Raw genomic sequence first — 22527 nt, forward strand, 5'->3', positions numbered from 1 at the left:
CCGTGTCCCTCGTGGTGTCCTTTGGGGGGTGCTCTGGGAGTATGGGGTCCGGGGCTCTTTGCTAAGGGCTGTCCGGTCCCTGTATGACCGGAGCAGGAGCTGTGTTCGCATTGCCGGCAGTAAGTCAGACCTGTTCCCAGTGCATGTTGGACTCCGCCAGGGCTGCCCTTTGTCACCGGTTCTGTTCATTATATTTATGGACAGAATTTCTAGGCGCAGCCAGGGGCCGGAGGGGGCCTGGTTTGGGAACCACAGGATTTCATCTCTGCTGTTTGCAGATGATGTTGTCCTGATGGCTTCTTCGAGCCAGGACCTGCAGCAGGCACTGGGGCGGTTTGCAGCCGAGTGTGAAGCGGCTGGGATGAGAATCAGCTCCTCCAAATCCGAGGCCATGGTTCTCGACCGGAAAAAGGTGGTTTGCCCTCTCCGGGTGGGTGGTGAGTCTCTGCCCCAAGTGGAGGAGTTCAAGTATCTCGGGGTCTTGTTCACGAGTGAGGGAAGGATGGAGCGGGAGATTGACAGGCGGATCGGTGCAGCGTCTGCAGTGATGCGGTCGCTGTATCGGTCCGTTGTGGTAAAGAAGGAGCTGAGCCGGAAGGCGAAGCTCTCGATTTACCGGTCAATCTACGTTCCTACCCTCACCTATGGTCATGAGCTCTGGGTCATGACCGAAAGGACAAGGTCGCGGATACAAGCGGCTGAAATGGGCTTCCTCCGCAGAGTGGCCGGGCGCACCCTTAGGGATAGGGTGAGGAGCTCGGTCACACGGGAGGAGCTCGGAGTAGAGCCGCTCCTCCTACACGTTGAGAGGAACCAGTTGAGGTGGCTCGGGCATCTGCTCAGGATGCCTCCTGGACGCCTCCCTAGGGAGGTGTTCTGGGCATGTCCCACCGGGAGGAGGCCCCGGGGAAGACCCAGGACACGCTGGAGGGACTATGTCTCTCGGCTGGCCTGGGAACGCCTTGGGGTCCCACCGGAGGAGCTGGAGGACGTGTCCGGGGTGAGGGAAGTCTGGGAGTCCCTGCTTAGACTGCTGCCCCCGCGACCCGGCCCCGGATAAAGCGGAAGAAGATGGATGGATGGATGGACATTTCACTTCTGCTAAATCTACCAAACCACACACCTGTAGAAATTGTCAGTCACATTTATTTTCAGAATTGTAAAAATATCCATGTTATTTTCTCCCAATTTCATTCTGAATTCTCACTATTTCCAAATTTAAAAAGTATTACTTGCAGACTGTCAACCTGTTAACACAGGAACCCCCGGGGGCTGTGGTTTCATTTGTTTCATAATTGCTCTAGGACGGTTTCGGGGGGTTAGCTCAGCGCTCTTCGACTCCGACTCCGGCTTGCTCCTGGAAAAATGTGAGCGATAAGAAAAAGTGAGAGAAGCCTGGCAGCGGGCCAAAGCGAGACAAAGGGAGCTGTGGTCGACACCTGTGGAGAGGGGAGTAATGGTGAGATTTGGGAGCGCGCTCAGAGGAGATCATGAAGTGTCACAGCCATTGACTTTGGAGTTGTGTTCAAGGCCACCCAGCTGCCTCGGCAACCGCAGCGCTCGCTCCCTTTCTGCAAACTCAGGAGAAATGTTTTTTTGTACAAATCTGCTCGTTTGTTGTGAAGGCGAGGCTGACGGAGGTGAATTCACACGACTCCACTGGTCAAACCTTTTCCGTATTACGCCATTTTCTGTTATAATGCTGTTTCCTCATCTCAAACGTACCTGGAGTTGTGTTTTGTTTCATTCACACATGTTTAACACACAAACGCTGCATATTTAGGCTTTAGAGTTCATCTCTCAAACTGAAAACACTCTGTTCCACCTTGTGATGTCATCATGTGGTAATACAGGAAGTGCTTTACTGTGTTTTTAAACTCTGTGCGCCTTCACTAGAAGCACTGGGATCATTTCAAGCCCTGGAATTGACAATCTACTACTGAACTAAAGGTCAAAGGTAGCAGTCAACTTGAAAACTACCACTTGATGAGATCACAAGGTGGAACAGAGCATTTTGAGCTTTGGAGATGAAGACAGACTAATAATAAAGGTGCAAATGAAACAAAACACAACTCCAGGTCTGTTTTTGATGAGTTAACAGCATTATAACAAGACTTAAAGCTCACGAGTCAGTTTTGTGTAATATAGGACCCTTAAGTAACATTGTGTAGTAGTTTTTGGTACTTTTCTAACAGTTACTCAATATACAATAGGCTGAGTTCTCTCTTGCCATCAAAATTAAGATGGAAGGCAAGAGAGACCTGTTATTCGGTTTTATTGTCAAATTAGCACTTTATATTACAGATGTTTTGACCTAGTTTGTGGTTAATATCTCTGTAAATACCAAGTCTCTGTACATAAAACAAAATAGCTTAGAGTAATACACAAAATCAACTATTGAAGTGTATTTTTTTCACTATAGAAGCAAAACAAGTGCTAGAAAGAATGATTCCCAAATGTCTAGTTTAGGACTTTGCCACAAACATTAATATGGCCAATCTCTGGACCCAATCCCTAACAATAAAACACAACATCTAGGCTGGATTTTGTGCTAAATTATGTCCTCAAATGCTGTGAGGGTAACAGATTCACCGACGTTCTCCAGCCCCTTAAGGAGACGACTGGAAACATCCTTCTGACAAGACACGTGCCAGTTCCCACAGTTACACGTTCTATTCAGGTCAAATTTGTGCCAATATTTGCAGAGATTGGATTACCAGTCGCTGTTCCTTCCTGTCTATAACGCGCCCTCTCCACTTCTCCCCAACTCTACGACACCCCTGGGTGATCTCAGCCCGAGCCGAAACTGCTCTTTGGACTGCCTCCGCCTCCGTGTCCGAGCCCAGATGAAGATAGAGCGAGCCCGTTGCTGCTGTTTAGAAGGGCTAATGTGGTTCTTTTCCTGCCGACCCGGGCCGGTGCAGACAGAGGACTGCGGGGTCGCTCAGGACCGCCCTCGCTGCCTTTTGACATCATGACGGATGCTGCTCCCCACCGCCGGTTCATGAAGCCGCTGCTGCTAAAAGTAGCTCTAAGTTGACACAAATGTTCCCGTATACAAAGATGAACAAAGACAGAGCAGAAAAGACTTGATCCTGGGAGTGTGCGAGTACTTTTCGACTTTTCGACTTTCCGAGGGGGATTTGGCTTCATATTTACAAAAGGTCAAATCAAATGGTATTAAAACAAGTTCACGTTACATTCTTATCCCTATAACGTCGGATGCCCTCGCCATCGATAGACTCGCGGTCTATCGTAACTCTGCAACCAATTGTGCTTCATGTAAATTCAAACGGCGTCTCAAAGCAGAGGCATGGGGCTCTTTAAATATGTTACTGTCAGTACGGTAATGTGCTCACGTCGCCCTCAAAGATGACCAATCACAGCGCAGGTGCCGGAATAATAAGGATGGATATGTAAAATAGAGGTAGTTGTGTGAAAAAAGGCAAAAGTACATGCCGATACTTCCTTTAACGTGATTTTTATAGCTAAAAAAAGAAAAAAAAGTCTAGGCGAGCTGTACTGGTCTGTAATGTGCTCAGTCCTGAAGGGGTTAAGGGGTTTATTGCACATGTCCTGCACTAATGTCATTGTTGTGCTAATGTTTACACTGAGGTTTATATATGAGGTTATTGGATGAGCTCTTGCAGCTATTGTATTTTCATATTTACATCAAAATCATACAATATCTGATGCTCTAAACATAATTTTGCAGTTTCCTACACTCTTGATCGTTGAATTTTAGAACTTAAATGTCTCCAGACAACCACTTTTAACAGTAATAATTGATAATATACAGTTTGCCTATGAACTGTGATAGGAGGCTCAGAATGTGATACAAAGATTAAGAACCACAGCTCTACAGAACACATTAAAACTGTGTTCACACTGCCTGCTCAAAACCTGTATTTTAGTACGTTTTTTTCATTGAATTTCCATTTGTTTTGACCTAATCTTACCTCAAAGTGACTGTTGTGAAGATAGAATTAGTTTATTTTATGGTGATAGTCTATGAGGACATCACTGTTTTAAATTGCCTTAATTTGACTTGACTTATCAGCTTTCAGTCTGTGTGTTAAGTAAAGGTCAAAGGATTATAATTCTTCACGTTAAAGGGTCGGTATTACTTCATGTTCTGATGTTATAATGTTTCCTCATCAAAAGCATAAGCAGAGTTGTGTTTTGTCTCATTCACACATGTTTAACACACAAACCCTGCACATTTAGATTGCGATTTTCTTCTCTCAAACAGAAAACACTCTGTTCCACCTTGTGATGTCATCATGTCGTGATACAGGAAGTGCTCCACTGTGTTCTTAATCTCTACACACCTTCATTAGAATCATTTGGATAATTTCAGCCCTGGAACTCTCAATGTCTACTGAAGTAAAGGTAAAAGGTACATGTTAACTTGAAAACTACCACTTCATGACATCACAAGGTGGAATTAAGCATTTTGAGGTTTGGAGATGTGGACAGACTAATAATAAACGTGTGAATGAAACAAAACACAACTCCAGGTATGTTTTTGATGAAGTAACAACATTCTAACATGACTTAAAGTTCACAAGAGTCACTTTTGCGTAATGTAGGACCTTTAATCCATCGGTTCGATTTGAGCTGATGGATTAAAGGTCCTATACACTTTTCGTTACACTTTAGCCCCTTTAGTGCCCGACTCCACCGGTTGGCTGTCGGCAGGAGATGAGTCTGTGCTCTGGAACTCTTTTTATCGAACCATCTGACCTATTTTCCAACCCACCATTCATCTCTTCTCTCCACCTTGGCAATTTTCATTAGGCGCTGGATTTAACATAGGACAGAATGCAATTTGCATTTAAATAAGGTTTTTCATTAGCTCCAGCAGCCCCCCTGAAAACATCGAGGATTTGACGGAAATCACTGGCCCATTTCCAAATACAGGATAAAAGGTGTTTATTATATGTCATATGACTCCTACGGGACAGTTCCTCATATGCACCATTTACTTTAGCACTGCCGTTTGTTTGATGGCACCGGCCTTGCTCTTGTTTCTTTCTGGCATTCATTATTTCTTTTTATTCGCTTACTTTGCTCTACCTTATTCTCTTCATCCATCTTTTATCATCTTCAAAATATTTTATGCTTAACAATGCGTTCATTATGATTCAGACCAAAGAAAAACACGTCTGGATTCTAGTTCAAGGCTCTATGTTCATCCACAAATCCCATGGTCATCGAGCTGCAAAATATAATTGTACATAGTGTTATTCAAGCTCTATCACATCACCATCTTTTCAGAATACTTTTACAGTTCTTAATATGTTCATCTTTTGGCTTTTTGCGCACGTCTTATAGCTGTAAAAGGGTCTAACTCCACAGAAAAAGTGAATATTTGTTATTTTATCAGTTTTAAATCAGACTTATTCTGCAAAATTTCTACATTTTTTAAAGCTTTTAACCATGTTTTAGTTGCTACCTTCTCATTTACCCTCCCGAAAGTTGGATTTTGTCGTGACGTCTGACAGGAGGGACCAAAAAGATAGAACTCAGGCAAAGGTTTAACAGTGTTTATTTACAGAAGCGCAAGTGCAAAAATTATGGCAGATCGATCGGTGAGTCGGGAGCGAGGTGTTTGCCGTGGTCCAGGGGTAGAGCGGGAGTAGCAGGGAGCGGGATCTGGTGAGGAGCAAAAGTATCAAGTTTAGCAAAGTCAAAAAGCGGAAAAAAAATGAACTGAGCCAAGCGGGGAGTACCACAGAGATACGTGGACGATCTGGCGCTGAGTGTCAGGTCCCGGCTCCTCTTATCCTCCCCAGGTGCAGCTGATTGTAGATTAGCTCCAGGTGTGCACGGGAGGGAGGAGCCGAGATCTCCGCCCCCAGCTCCAGGCTCAGACACAGAAGGGAGGGAAGAACGAGCAAAAAAGGGGCAGGATAGACGGGGATCATGACATATTTAGAGTGATTCGTGCGTGTTTGAGCAATCTTTAATCGCTTATTTTCAAGACGCCGTATTTCTGATCAACACCAACACACGCCTACTGTGACGTCCGCACTTCGTTGGTCAAATTTATTTTCTTACTTGATGATATGTGTAAGATTTGGCAATGGTACAAGTGAGAAAAAATCTGCTTTTCGCTAGTGTCCATAAGAGAGGGACCGGCGTCAGCACCCGTTGAGTTTTCTAACACGGAAGTCAGCGGATTTGTTTCTTTTATTAAGTCGTTTTAGATGAATATTGTGATTTAAAACGTGCAAATTCTAACAATGATCCTCGGGTGTCATAAATTCTAACTAGATATCAAACATTAGCTCAGTATCTCCGCTTTAAACAACGGCAAACTGAACTCCCAGAGCAGGCTGAATAGCTGTGACTGGAAACGTGCCAGCGCCTTGTTCACAGAGATTGATTGATGAATGGACGGAGTGAGGAATGGGACTTGACAGGTGTCACCGGGACTCTCCTCTGCACCTGGAGTTTGAACCCTGCTTCACCTGTCCTCTACACCTGTCCTAACCATGCGCCCTCTGTGTCCCCTGTCTGTCCCCCCCGTCTGTCCGCAGGTGATCAAGCTGACCTTTGAGGACTTTGACCTGGAGAGAGGCTACGACACGCTGACAGTCGGGGACGGTGAGGTGGTGGGAGACCAGAAGACAGTGTTCCACGTGTAAGTCCTGTTTAACCTCGTCTTTATGTAGTAATAAACTTCTACTATTCGTCCAAGCTGCATAAAAATCCATAGTAAACGATTTGGTGGATAGAGCCTTCACCCACAAATGTGAAAGTCAAATGTTCTGCAACTAGTTTTGTCTTTTGCATATTGTTGTTGTCCTTGTGCAAGACTCTTCTCTGACTTTGCCTTGTTTTAAAGTTGTGTTGACGGTGGGTATTTCCTCAAACTTTGGGGACTAAAGTCTTTAAGGGGACCTGCTTCCCATATGAGGACCAAAATCAGGTCCCCATGACATAATCTTTCACATTTTTCCATGTGTAAGTCCAGTTTAACTTCGTCTTTATTTATTAATTACTACAGGCCTATATGCGTCTACTATTTTTCCACGTCACATAAAAATCTATAGTAAACGATTTGGTGGTTAGAGCGTTCACCCACAAACGTGAAGGTCAACTGTTTCATCCCAGTTCTTTTTAGTGCAAACTGTTCAGATCAACAACATGGGTTCAGTTCAGATATGGGTTAAAATAGATTGAGGTTAGGTTTAGGTTTAGATTAGGCAGTGTCGATGCTTTAAGTTAAACTCGAGCTCCAGGAAATGAAAGCAAATTAATAATGTACCAAAAAAAAAAACTCCAACTACGTCTGTGTGTGTAAGTGAATGACTGTGGTCGGAGTGGTTGTAGGTTTGTCTGTCCTTCTCTCTGCTTCTGGAGGTTAAAAACAAAATTACCAAGTAGTTTAGCCGTTCATTTGCAGCTCAAACTCTGTACAGTCGCATGTTGATCATCGCTACAGTCGTCATCTCCGCCCGACAGCTGCTGGGGCTTCTTTAGGAGCAGCTGGAGGTGGCTGATCCTTTGCATTATTCAGGGCCACGTAGAGGTTAGTGTTAGGGTCGTTCCTGCTTTGATCGTGACGTAGTGTGCCCGAGCATTTTCACGCGTTTGTGTCGCTCAGAGTCACAAACACAGATCTAATACCACATAGGTCACAAGTCCTGTGCGTTGGATGTATCGTACGAAAGGAGGAGAGTTTCGTGATCGTATTTGACCGCGTGACATTTGCACGTCCTCCTCAGAGCACCGCGAGAGCTGGAGTTTATGAATTAAGTGGACCATGGCACCGGTGTTGATGATGCGTCATTGGCTATTAGCTACTACACTGCCTGGCCAAAAAAAAAGTTGCCACCTGGATTTAACTAAGCAAATATGCTGGTGTTGCTGCAGTTGGTCCTGTCGAGGTTCAGCAGAATGAGGTCAGCTGACACCTGAATATACTGAATGACCAGGTTATTTAATCAATGGATTTTTTTCTTCCCTGATGACACGGGCATATTCCAAGATGACAATGCCAGGATTCATCGGGCTCAAATTGTGACAGAGTGGTTCAGGAGCATGAGACGTCATTTTCACACATGGATTGTCCACCACAGAGTCCAGACCTTAACCCCATTGAGAATCTTTGGGATGTGCTGGAGAAGCTTTGTGCAGCGTCAGACTCGACCATCATCAATGCAACATCTGGGTGAAAAATTAACGCAACACTGGATGGAAATAAATCTTGTGACGTTGCGGAAGCGAAATCGAAACAATGCAACAGCAAATGTGTGACGTAATCAAAGCTAAAGGCAGAACAACCAAATATTAGAGTTAATAGAGTGTGTGACCTTTTTTTTTTTTGTGGTCACTCTTTTTTTGGCCAGACAGTGTATTTACATATGATACGTGTAAAGAAAAAGCTGGAGAGATGCTGGAGGTATGGTCATTTTGGTTTTGGCTACATAAAAGTGCAAATGTGAAGAAAAAAATCATCCCCACAAATCGCTGCCTGTTCTTAGGCACAGATCGACTGGCACATTTTAATTCTTCTCTACTCAGGGCTGCCATGACCACAAACTGTGCCTACCACCTGTGACATGAGCAGAATGAATTGTTTCGCCTGTTGAGAGGATATGAAGTTAGCTTTAATGTACATCCCAAAATGCCCTCTATATAGAATTTATATAGATTTTGTGCAGAGTGAGAAAATGTCACTGTTTTATATGATATTAAACGCCTCTATTGTAAAGGATGTGGTGTCCAAATTGTGCCGGGGCAGATTTAGCAGCCACAAAAAGCCATCCAAAAACCCCCCAGCTCCCTGTATAATATTATGGCCATCATATTTAGGAGGTCTGTCACTTTTATCTCCGCTAACTTCTTTTGGCGTTTACTCCCTCCCTTCATTTCAGCTCAGTCTTTAGAAGTCATTTTCATTTTTGCCTCTCCTGCTCCACAGAACCGTTTCCCTGCTTCCCTCGCACCTGTTCTCCTCCCAGCCCCTGTAGCCCTCCGCTTTCCCTTTTATTTCATCACTACCTGATGCAGCAGCGCATGAAAAATAGATAGGGCTCCACGTTGTCAATCATCGCTCCTCAATGTTCAAAACAAGTCCGCTGTCATGGGGAGTAGCAAGGATAACTGCGCACTGATACCCCCTAATGGAGTCAGCGCTGCCAGATGGCTCTATTGCAGTTGTGATATTAATTTTGTGTAAATTTAATGCCTTAATAAAGTTTTATAGAATCATTTTCACGCATTATTGTTTTGCCTGCTTGGGAACGGAGAGGAGCTGCAAGATGAATGGGTGTTTATGTGCTATATAGACTAAGGCATAAACACTCTAAACGTTCACGGTTTCTGTCATAATTTCGCAAATATTGTAGTAATCACTGCTGCTATCGGTAAGAACTGGAAGGTGATTTTGTGCCTTCAAGTAGTGCACTTTAAGTTAGTACAAAATGTTCTTTTTCACTGCGTTTTATTACCATAGACTATATATATAAAATGACACAGCGTAACTGCGAACCGCTGCGTTTCATAACAGGAAGTGAACATGGACGCGCTTCCGGCTCCATTTTTGGTCTTAAAATGTTCGTATTAACCCGCTCTACATGATCTTGGTGTTTTTATTTCGCTATTGTGTCCGTAAATCAAGATATAAACGTTAATATCCGTCAAATCGGCTGCTTTTTTTCTCTGAGGTCACTCCTTCTAGCCTTAGCGACAGGTTTGATTGACAGCGTTGCTAAGTGCCCACTCCATGTCAAACCAGTGCTGTGGGCAGAAAGGGGCGTTACCTTCAACAACCTCTCTCCTGATTGGCTCTTTGGTTGCTATGATACTGGAGGTCAGAATTCCAAAAATAATTTAGTTGACTTCTTTATACAGTTTGTGTTTATTGCAGAAGTGTGGGTCTTGTCCTTGGGCAAGACACTTCACGCATGTTTCTTGTGTCATTGTGTTGTGTAAGTGAGTGATTAATGGCGGTCGCAGGGGCCAGTGGAGAAGATCGGTAGCCTCATTACTGCCAGTCTGCTCCAGGGCAGCTGTGGCTTATTACAGATGTAATTTACCACCTGTGAAGTAATCATGCACACATTTTTAACTAACTTTAGACTCTGAAGTGCTCCGTTAGAACCTATGCAGTATTATTATTAGTTTACTGTAGTCAGTGGTGGAAGAAGTACTCAGTTTTGTCAGTTAAGTAAAAGTACAGATACCGTAGCAAAGTCAAGTAAAAGCAAAAGTATGACATGAAAAAATCTATATTAGTAAAAGTATGAAAGTACTTGTTTAAAAATGTATTTAAAGAGTAAAAAGTAAAAGTATTTCACACAGATTTTGACGTCGTATTAAGCTTCAAATGTAATGAGTTTGATGAAGATTTGTGCTGATTTTGTTCAACAGAAACGAATCAGTATTCTTTTTCTAGCTGTTTTCTTTGTAGATTTTTTTTGGTCAAACTACAAACATGTTACAAATAAACTCAGACTTTTCAGCGGGTCTCAAACAACAATGAAAATACTTTTACTTTTCAGTCCTGTTCAAAAATGTAGTGGAGTAGAAAGTACAGATACTGCTCTCAAATATAGTGAAGCAAAAATAAGAAGTATCCAGTTTAAAATCTACTTAAGTAAAGCACAGATACCTAAAATTTTACTACTTTTACTTCGTTATGTTCCACCACTGGTCAGTATTTTATCCCTTTGTGTAATTCTATCCTACTTACAGTATATTGTAAGTACTTCACTCACTCCATGGGTTTATTATTTGCTTTTAAAAGTGCAGCACGATGAGATTTTTCATTCAAAGACATTTGAAAAACCAGTCACAAACACATGGATGTCGTCTGCAATGGCAAAACCAAACTTCAAATTCATTTTCTCAAACTGAAGCCATTTTACCAGCCTCAAAAACAGTTAGAGCGTCAATATTAAGTTGAATTTGGACTTTTTTTCTCTCCTTTTCTGTCACTCTGCTCTTTGCGCTAGAACTGGCTCCAAAAGTAAAAAAAAAAAAAAAAGTGTACATATTCCATTGTTTCTTGTGCTGTCTGAGAACTGTGATAATGTCTTTAATGATGCCGTAGAAACAGGCCCTTTGGCGATGAAGCGACACTTAGTGGAACAGGCCCAAACCTTTTGCATAATAACTGTGCAGCTGATATAATGAGATGGAAGAAATCAAGACTTATCTCCTTAACGCACGTTTTCTCCACTCTCTCCTCAGCCTGTCTGGAACCACCACTCCAGACCTCGTCGTGAGCACCAGTCACCAGATGTGGCTCAACTTTAAAACCGACGACACCAGCGGCTCCCTGGGCTTCAAGGTTTCGTACGAGGGTAAGGACGTTCGAGCTTGTTTTTTTTTAGCAATTTTACACAAAAAGAGAAAAAATGCATTGGTATTTGATTATTTTTTCCCCTGATATTAATATGTTACATGACTAAGATTGTATTTTACCTTTTTTATGCCTGTTTGACCTTATTTTGGGGAAAAAACAAAACAAAAACAAAAAAAAAATGATGTGAATTAAGTCAAACATCATCCAAGTGGTTCAGTTTGTCCATTGATTTGAAGATTGTTGGTTCAAATCCCGGTCTCGGCGTAAACATCATTGATCGACCGTTCAGATCCACTGGCCCACAGGTTGTCGGTGCGATTCCAGCTCCTATAGATGAATGCTGCTGTTGTTGTGCCCTTGAGCAAGACTCTTAACTTGTGACCATTTACCAGTTTTTGAGGACCAAACACACCACATAAAACTATCAGCAATATGACCAATATTGACTTTTTTGTCTTCATGCAACCAAAATGAGTCACTTTTTACTTCATTTCAAATCAAAGCAGTGCAGAGCCTCAGATTATATGTATGAAAATTAAAGCTGCACTATGTAACTTTTCTTTTGGAGGGTGTGCCATCTGCTTGTATGTCAATGTTCCACAGTATGATATAAATCTGTGTGTATCTTTTCCCTTTAAACGTTTATAATTAGCGCAAAATGACTCCAGATTTAGATGAAACTTAAATAAATTATGGATTATTTTGTCGTTATGAAGGAGCATTTGAAAGAGAAAGAAAGAGAAAGAGTTGATTGTTGAAAAAGAAAGAGAAAGAGTTGACCTCTAATGAACTTATAGAACAACAGTTGTGGTTAGGACAGGTCTATACTAGTCTAATATTCTGTGATGTAGGGTTGTTTAAAGTAAAAGAATTAATATCTAAATACTAATTGATACTTAAACTAGTTTCAAAATTACATAGGCTACTCGTTTGTGCAAGTATCAATACAGAAAAAGCACATATAATTGACAAAATCTGCCCTTTCCTGAATAGATTTTTCATATGGGTTTGATCTGGGCAAACGTAAAGACTCTATTACATAAAATTGACTCTTGTGAACTTTAATACATGTTATAATGTTGTTACCTCCTCAAAAACAGACCTGGAGTTGTGTTTTGTTTCATTCACACGTTTGCGTACATCTCCAAAATGCTCTGTTCCACCTTGTGATGTCATGAAGTGGTAGTTTTCAAGTTAACATCTGCCTTTTACCTTTAGTTCAGTAGAAATTGGCAATTCTAGAGCTGAAATCATCCAAATGATTCCAGTGAAGGTGTGTGGAGTTTAAAAACACAGTAAAGCACTTCCTGTATTACCACATGATGACATCACAACGTGGAGCGGAGTGTTTTCTTTTCTGTTTGAGAGAAGAACTCAGGCTAAACATGCAGGATTTGTGTGTTAAACATGTGAATGAAACAAAACACAACTCCAGGTCTGTTTGTGATGAGGAAACATTAAAACTTAGATCAGAAAAATAGCGTAATATTGGCCCTTTAACAATGGCAAGATTAAGGAAACATCATCGTTTTTATTACAGCTAAATTTTGTTCCACCTAGGCCTCCAAAAAAACAAAAAAGTTGAACAATGCCCCTTTAATTCCCATCTATAATACTTCATAATTACCGATGCCATACTTCATATCTTACAGTAAAGTAAACACAATACACTAAACCTTTGGAGAGATGGTTCGCGCAGATTCCTTTTGTGTTTACGAGTTCAGGGAGTCCCACATTCTGATAAGTGCCCGTCTCGCACACTCTGAATCGTCTCCCCTGCTAGCAAATGCTTATTTTTCATCAGTAAAAATAACAGTGAAAGTAGAGCAGCACGGCGAAGCAAAGAGTAATTAAAACAACGAGTCGTACTTAATGAAGGGGAAGAAGAAACGCTTTGAACCACTTCACCTCCCAGAATGGAACACCCAAAATCTAATCTGCATTCTCACTTACTCGTATTTTAGGCTCCATCATCAAGCGCAATTACCAGCCTTTTCAGCACGTGCCCTTTGACCTCAGACGCTTCAGATTGAAAACGCATTGTGATGTTTATTAGGACTAAATGGATGTGAATGTGATGTACTTGAACAGGGTCGACTCGAAGAACCGACGTTGCGGTCGTTTGGAGTACTGCGTAGATGTACTTTTTTATCTGAGGTGTTGGAGAACGAAAGAACGACAAACGTGCGATAAGGAGCGTGTCGTTCATGGCTTTATCACCTGCAGATTGGACGACCGTAGCTCTCTGCGCTGTGGATTGGACCGGGCTTCATCCACCGCGTACAGTTTGTCCAAAACGCTGCAGTGCGCCAGGAAATATGAGCACATTTCTCCCGTTTTGGCCTCTCTGCACTGGCTCGCTGTGAGCTTCAGGATGGACTTTAAGATTCTGATGATGGTTTTTAAATGCCTCCGTGGGTTGGCCGCTTCCTGTCTCTCAGAGCTTCTTTCCGTCCATGTTCCCAGGAGAACTTTGACATCAGCAGACCAGATGATTTTGGATGTTCCATGGTCCCGGCTCTTGCTGTAGCTGATCCCAGACTCTAGAACAGTCTTTCTTTATGTGTTAGACCTGCCCAATCTTTAAATATTTTGAATTCTTTGTTGAAAACTCATTTGTTTGCAGTGGGTTTGAACACGAGCTGAGTGGGACTCTTGTGTTTTTGCATGTTTTCTTTTGTAAGCACTTTATATCGCCTTTGTACAGCACTTTAGGCAGCTGGGGTTGGTTTTAATTTGCTTTATCAATAAATTTGGCTTGAGAAGATGTGATCGGGTTTGATTCTGCATAGATGCAAGTCGTAGTTGTAGCTCTTTACTCATAGTTTCATGTTATTGCTGGTAAAGGTTTGTTAGCTTCCTTAAAGATCAGCGGACCAGCCTGAGCAGACCCGATGATTTTGGACGTTCCATGGTCCCAGCTTTTGCTGTAGCTGATCCCAAACTCTAGAACAGTCTTCCTTTGTGTGTTAAACCTGCCCAGTCTTTAAATACTTGGAATTATTTGTTGAAAAAACCCATTTGTTTGCAGTGGGTTTGCACACGAGCTGAGCGGGACTCTTGTATTTTTGCATGTTTTGCTTCATGAGATTGAACTTTACATTGAGTTTGTAAGACTTTGGGCAGCTGGAGTTGGTTTTAAACGTGCTTTATCAATAAACTTGGCTTGACAAGACGTGATCGGGTTAGATTCTGAATAGATTCAAGTAGTAGTTGTAGTTATTTTCTCATAGTTTCATGTTATTGCTGGTAAAGGTTCGCTAGCTACCTCAGACTTCTACTTCGATCGACTCATATATTTTTTGAGTATTCCTGTATATCCATGCATTCAAGGCTGGAGTGCACAAGCTCTTACTTTCAAACTTTGTTGCAAGCCATTTTTCAATAATAATAAAAATTAAACTGTGCACTACCAGTCAAAAGTTTGGACACACCCCTCATTCAATGCTTTTTTTTCTGTATTTTTACTTCTTTCTACATTGTATACACATTCAGAAGACTGTGAATGTGTATAAAAGTGCTCGTCCTCTGATCTGACATAAACATCATTGGTTGAATGGTCAGTGGGGGCGCTAATATATGCTGAGTGAAGTGTCTTGCACAAGGACACAACAATATTAAGCCACGGTGGAGCTGGGATTGTACGGAGCGACATAAACGTCAGTGGTTCGTTGATGTAAAGCGCTTTGAGAGTCTTGAAGGTGGAAAAACGCTGTATAAATGTCACCAAATATATGAAGTAAGATGTATGGAATTATATAGCACAGGGAAAAAAAGCTACACAACTCTACTACATATATATTTTTTATATTTTCTTATTCACAAAATGACCGCCTTTTGCTCTGTCGAAAAATATCTAGTAGAGTAGCTTTTAACTTTTTTTCTTTACTACATAATTCCCCATATCTTGCTTCATGTATTTGATGTCTTCTGTATGCACCTAAAATGTAGAAAGTCGTAAAAGTCAAGAAAAAACCTGGTAGTGTACTGGTAGTGTAGCTGAAATTGAACTGCCTGCTGTGAAATACGACTACAAACAGACTTGGCTTCTCAGGTCTGCAGTTTGGAACAGCGAGTCCTCTTTTATTATTAAGGCGTTTCAGATCAATATTGCAGTTTACCATTAAGTAAATACAGTATAGATGAATGATTTACATATAGTTTCATGCAAATTACCTGGAAAGAACAAAAACATGTGTTATTCAAACATGTTTCCAGTGCTGTAGTTTATCTCTCCGGTCTCTTATACAGTCTACTTTTAGTTAGTATCTCCAAGTTGAGTTCATACAAGCTGTAATTTAAGTCTGAGCGACAGTAATTGGGGTTGCACGGGGCTGGAAAATCTTGAGTAGGTTTTGTTTTTTGTTTGTTATTTCACATAAGTGTTTAAAACGGCGCAGCGGCTGGTCCGTACAGTCGTTCTCATCGGGGGTACAGCGTGTCCTCTCGGCCCAAACTCTCTCCGAGGTGACTCTTCTGCGTGAGATCAGAGAGTTGTGAGCTGCGAGCGGGGCTGATTCAGGACACCCGTACACACTCTGCACGTACGTGATCATCATTAAGAGCCGAGTACGGATTCACACCTTACATCACCCCTGATACTATTTCAAACTGTATTAGCACCTGCCATGCTTTCCTGGGTGGATGATCTGATTCCCTCTCAGCGTTCTCCCATCCCGGACGGCTCCACGGGGGATACCTCTGCGTTTCCATCTGTGAGCTGCTACCACGGGAAAGCAGCAGCGGCGGCGAGAGGACTGACCGGAATATTAAACGCGGCATAAATGTTTCGTTAATGAAATTGGTCCGTGCGGTTTTTAAGAAGTATAGAGACGGTCATACGTGTGTGGGAGTGCAGATGTAAGCTTTTAAGACGCCCGAGAACATTTGTCAGAAAGTAAAAGAAGAAAACAATTATACGGAGACGGTGAGGAAGACGCAGATGGGAAGCAGTTTTGCCCATTGTCTGAGGAAGAAGACGAGACGAGAGCACAGCGTGTGATTCTTAAAATACAGGTAGAGGTGGGACAATAGATAGTTGTTTGGAATGTATTACAAATAGCGTTTAAAATGAGCTCTAAATTATTTCAGATTTTGACTAAATTAAATGGGAAACGCATTTTTACAGAGCGCTTTTCCACCTTCAAAGCGGTTTACATCGAGGAACAAGTCACTCATCCACGCACACATTCATTTATACAACAGTGCAGGCTACAGGGGTGTCAAACTCACCGAAATATCAAAAAAATTTCACCGAGGGCCATATCAGCAAAATGTTTTGTGTCAAATTTGGAAAGATATAAAAAAATGTCTCTGTAACTGCATAACTCCTGATAAACCGACATTTTAACATGACATACATTTGAATTTACCTCGTCGCGGGCCACATAAAATGACATGGCGGGCCGCATTTGGCCCCCGGGCCTTGAGTTTGACACATGTGATGTAGACAGACACTGGGGGCGACGTGGGTTGGGAGGGAGAGGGGAGCGTTTTGCCCAAGGACACAACAACAGCATTCATCTCTGGGAAATCTGGAAAATTTTGATAAATGATTGATTATTTTGTTGTCATAAAGGAACTTTTAACCTCCTGAGACCCGAGCTCTTACATGACATGCAGTATTAATTTATCTTTGTTATTTAGGCTGGTTGGACCTGATGAGTGTAAAAACTAAGAACTATATTTTTAGATTATGTAGTTTCTGGGAAAAATTATGTCCACATATGAAGACATTCGTTCTACGTTTTAATCATGTTGATAGAACATTTGAATAATGATTTGCAAAAACTATTTATTAAGACCCTGAACACAACAACATTTGTCCTGAGTAAAAACAAAATGAAAAACAACAATTGTGCCTCTTGGAACAATGTGGCTCATGTGAAGAGCTGCAGACAGGAGCAAGATCACATGTGCCTTTACAAAAAAAAAATAGTCTGAACATTCTAAACTCTTAAAAATATTCTAAACTGAATATTTTAGCATTGTTTCTGTTCTTGTATGCTGTTCTTCCTCTTCTAAATATTTGCACTGTGGCCTAGACAACCCAAAATGTGTCGTCCACATATGAGGACGTCAGGTCTCAGGAGGATAAGGGTGTGTGACAACCTCGATAACTGTCCCTGAAAGAGTTGACCTCTAACGTCCTTGTAGATGTTCTTGCTAGAGACGAAACTGCTGTGGTTTGGACAGTCGCCATATCTATAATACACTGTGATGTAGGGTTGTTAATGGTAAATGATAAATTTCCATCTTCAAAACTCTCAAAGCTCGACCAATGATGTTTACGTCGAGAGTGGGATTCGAAACACCAACCTTTGGATCAGTGAATACTCTACAAACTGAACTACTGTCGCACCTGAAGTATTAATACCTGCATACTAATCGATACTAACAACAGTTGTAGAAGTAGTTTTATGTGTTTTAACTTCTTATTATGAAGCACTTTGCGACATCCTTATCTGCAAATGTGCTATATAAATACACTTTTCTTGCTTGCTAGTATCAAAACGGCATGGTCTACTCATTTGAGCAAGTATCAATACACAAAAAAGCACAAATAATAGACAAAACTGTCCCTCGATCTGCATTCGAACAGGGCGTCCATGAAAAAGAGTCTGAGTGCACTTATTGGATCTCCCTAAACAGACAAAAAATAAATCTAGACGATCTCAACTATGGCAATATTAAGGAAACGATTGTAATATTGTGTTTACTGTCAAAGAAGAGTTTGAAATGTTGAACCGCGATGATGCAATGGAACATAATCAGTCAGTCTCGTGTTTTTTGTCAGTGACGCAACAAGAAAACAAGAAACAGTGGGTTTGTTTGTGTGTTTTATATTATGTCATTAATTGCCTATAGTTAAGTTCACATTTTAAAAGGCTTTGCTAATAGCCCCTCAGCAGTTTAAACCCATCGATGCTTATTCACATATATATAGTTTGTTAATTACTATTGCTTGCAGGAATCGATAGCTATATTTATTTTTGTCTAAATGTTCTTTCTATTCGGGCTTTAATAGTTATCGGGGAAGCCATTAGTCCAATTCAAAAGAGCTCAAATGGGTGCATAATTCATCAGGATTTGTGCAGACTGCAAAAACGCAAACTGTCGATTTACTTTGCCAATAAAGTAATTAAATAAAAATCTATTGGGTTCATAGAAAGATTTGTGCCGAGACTCTGGGGTTAGGCAAGTTGATGCATGTTCCTGCAATGTCTCACTTTTGGATACCGAGTTTTAATCTAACGCGCACGCAGGAGTCGATATGCGCTCCAGGCTGTATGGCAGATTGATATGACTACAAATTTGATGTTGTGGTCTCGTTTGCACAAATCCCCTAATGGTTGTGTGTTGTGTTCTGTGCAGAGATTGACCAAGGCAGCTGCGGAGACCCGGGGATTCCAGCTTACGGGAAAAGGGAGGGGACCGGCTTCAGACACGGGGACAAGCTGTTCTTTGAGTGTCTGCCGGCGTTTGAGCTGGTCGGGAAGAAGAACATCACCTGTCAGAAGAACAACCAGTGGTCGGCCAAGAAGCCCAGCTGTGTCTGTAAGTGGGACAGAGCGGACGGTCGTTATAGTCACACGTCTCAATGGTTGTTGTTTTTTTTGTTGTTTTTTAATCCAAGACAGACAAACAACCTGTCAAATACAGTGGTGATAAGACACACCAACACATACCAAGATATACCAACATGTACCAAAATATACCAAGATAGACCAAGATAGACCAAGATAGACCAACATGTACCAAGATATACCAAGATATAATGAGATATACCAAGATATACCAAAATATACCAAAGTATACCAAAATATACCAAAGTATACCAAAATATACCAAGATATAGCGAGATATACCAAAATATACCAAGATAGACCAAGATAGATCAAGATGTACCAAAATATACCAAATTATATACCAAGATATATCAAAATATACCGAGATATACTGAGATATACAGAGATATAAGAAGATATTTCAAAATATTCAAAAATATACCAATATATACCAAGACATACCAAGATATACTGAAATATACCAAAATATACCAAGATATACCGAGATATACCAAGACGTACTGAGACATACCGAGATATACCAAGATATACAAAAATATAAAAAAAATATACCAATATATACCAAGACATACCAAGATATACTGAAATATACCAAAATATACCAAGATATAAAAAAATATACTAAGACATACCAAGATGTACTGAGACATACCGAGATATAACAGGACATACAGAGACATAATGAGACATACCGAGACACACCATGTCTAAATACCTCATTGGAAACTGAGGGGTAGTTTGTGTGTTTCCATAACATAGACATTATTTAAAGTTTGAAAATGTGAAATAGTTATCCCAAGGTGAAGGGGAAATGAATGGACTGACCTTTGAGCTGAAGCGGATTCTTACAGAACTTGTCTGAGGAGTTGGAAAAGATTGCAGATAAAAAAAAGTAGTTGCTGTAGCCCTCACACATAAAAATAGCAATAATACACATTAATAGTAACAGTGTGGTAATAGGATGGACAAAGCTTACAGGAGGTAACAGGAATAAATGCATGTTGTTTCCTGTTTCCTGCTCATGTTTGTATCAGTCATAACACCAACAAATAAATCACTATGACAATTACGATCTCCATAATAATATCGCTGCAAATATCATATAAATTACCTGTTTATTTACGTACTTACATTAGCATACATTAAAGGTGCACCGTGGAACTCTTCCGGTGTGGGGAGTCTTCCGTCGGCTCCATGTAGATGTTATTGCTTTGCCACCAATGTTCCACAGTATGGCATTAAACTTCTCTGTATGACATTTATTCATTTTAAGTTGTTTTTATTGCTAAAAAAAACTTGCATTCTGACTGTGAGCGGGGGTCACCTCCTCACAGACCCGGAACTTGTTTAATCCCATACTGTGGCCTAATCCAGACGGAGCAGTTTCCAAGCCAATGGAGACGAGCTGGTGGTGGACGCTCCGACGGAAAAGTTACGAATTGCACCTTTATTATGTAAAAGATTTTAGACAGATTGACTTACCTGATTATGTTTTTGGGGGCTGTTCATGGACTGTATATATAAATGGACATAGCTAACCCGCTAGCCTCCACGTTCCAAATAAGAAGTGATCATGGGCTGCGCTTCCGGCTCCATCGACTCTGGCTCCAATTCACTTTCCATAAAACAACTGTCACCCCTCTCTCCGTATCTGCTGCTGTCACTCGTCATTTTGGTCTTTAAATGTTCGTATTAACCCGCTCTACATGATCCTGGTGTTTTTATTTCACTATTATGTCTGTACCTCAAAACAAACCAGGCTTCTTTTGTTCCACGAGGTCACTCCCGCTAGCGTTAGCAACAGTTTTGATTGACAGCGTTGCTAAGTGCCTTCTCCCTGCTAAACCACAAGCGTGAAGAGGTGTTACCTTCAACACCCTCGCTCTGGATTGGCTCTTTGGTTGCTATGATACTCGTGATCGGATTTCCAAATATGAAACTCGGCTCCAAATTCGCCGCTATAACTGCTAGCCTCGATTAGCTTCATTTAACTGACGCCGGACGCTGTGGATAACCTCACGCTCACTTATTACACTTCTTTACACACTCTATGGGAGATATATATGTACGTCTCTGTGTATTTTTTATATAATGTATTTATTTTTTCCATTCTTAAAAGATGATACCACATTACGCATATATATATCGCCGCCTCTCATTAAGAATTATGGTATACGGGGTATTTACAGTATGAATGAGTGCAGCCGCGCACACTCTCTCCGCCTCTTGATTATGTGTTTGTGCCGATGTGCGCCGGGCGTGCTGCATAATAAATGGTCAGATTATCCCTACAGTTTGCCGAGCAGAGGCTGTGGATTTGAAAACAATAGGAGGGCATATTAGCCAATTACCAGCATGAAAGACAAACACCGCGTTAGAAGCCGATGGTAAACGAGAAAGCCAGCTGACGAGGCACATCATCCCCCCGCCTGTATGATTGATAAGATAATTGGACGGACAATAGCGGGCATAGATAAACATCAGGAAGTTAAGTAACGGAGAGGTTTCGGGCCCTGGATTCGATTTGGATACGCCGTGCAGTTCTTTTTTTGAATAAACAATTTTGGTAATGTGGAGACAATGCGGGCGCTGTTTGTTTTTGCCACTGCGCACAATTATTGTAATGAGATCTGGGACGTCTCAGGAAGTGTCATTAGCGCCTTTGTTTTTTTGTGAATGGACTTTATGCACATTTTACATGCTGTTTGTTCCAGTGTTGCCAAATACAAAGAGATTTTCAAACTTATGGAGCAAAAATAAACACGGCCGTGAGATAAACATGAAAATGCATATGAAAAGTGTATTTCTTCGATGCTACTTCGTATTTGATGTCTGTAACAAACGATAACGTAATAATGGCCAGTAATGTAATAACTTTGGCCAAGTTTAGATGTATTAAGCCCGTAATGTAATAACAGAGCTGTAATGTAATGACTATGGTGAACCAATGACATCATAACTTGCAACAATCTTCCTAATAATGGACCACCAAAAGAAAAGATTTGGTTTTCGGAGTGCCCTCAGATCTAAACCAGGGCTATAACAGGACTATTCCAGGTCTAATCTGGGGCTAAACCAGGTCTAAACGTGGACTACATCATTTCCACTGTAGGTCTAAACAACAAATTAGCCAAAAGAGGACAAAAAAGTAGATAAAATGGACTCTAAATTAGGCAAAGCACAAACTGAAGAGCAGCCTGAAGGAGCCTGAGTACTGTTATAGTATGGTATGATATGGTATGTTATGGCTTTTTATTTCTACAGGGACAGTTGTTACGGCCCAGCTCGTGCAGGGTCAGGGGAGTAACCAAAAAACAGGATGGAAAAATGGGAAAGTAAGAAGTAATTTAATGGAACAGGGTTGTAGAAGGTAAACTAAGTAAAATAGATGGACTTAAATAAAAGGTACTTGCACGGTTTTAAACAAAAGAAACAAAGGTTAAGATTAACTAAGGAACTAATTTTACAAATACATGACAATATCTTGACAAACACAGAGTCAGTACCACCACAGTGACAAAAGAGACACAAAAATGACAGACTGGCCACTAAGATTTACACTTTATAGACAATGCAGGATGTTGTACGCTCAAGCTAATACTATTTTGTTCAAGT

The 22527-nt window shown here is 41.2% G+C and overlaps 1 protein-coding gene across 1 annotated transcript in view; it reads left to right on the forward strand.

Annotated features, from left to right (window-relative positions):
- csmd2 (CUB and Sushi multiple domains 2) overlaps positions 1 to 22527 on the forward strand; it is a 367948-nt gene that overhangs the window by 235164 nt on the left and 110257 nt on the right. Inside the window, exons 11-13 of the mRNA XM_033975230.2 lie at positions 6546 to 6649; positions 11209 to 11321; positions 18698 to 18880. Of these exons, the coding sequence (XP_033831121.1) occupies positions 6546 to 6649; positions 11209 to 11321; positions 18698 to 18880 (400 nt within the window). The remainder of the gene's footprint in view (positions 1 to 6545; positions 6650 to 11208; positions 11322 to 18697; positions 18881 to 22527) is intronic.

This window comes from Periophthalmus magnuspinnatus, chromosome 11 (assembly GCF_009829125.3).
Source record: "Periophthalmus magnuspinnatus isolate fPerMag1 chromosome 11, fPerMag1.2.pri, whole genome shotgun sequence".
NCBI classification, from domain to species: domain Eukaryota; kingdom Metazoa; phylum Chordata; class Actinopteri; order Gobiiformes; family Gobiidae; genus Periophthalmus; species Periophthalmus magnuspinnatus.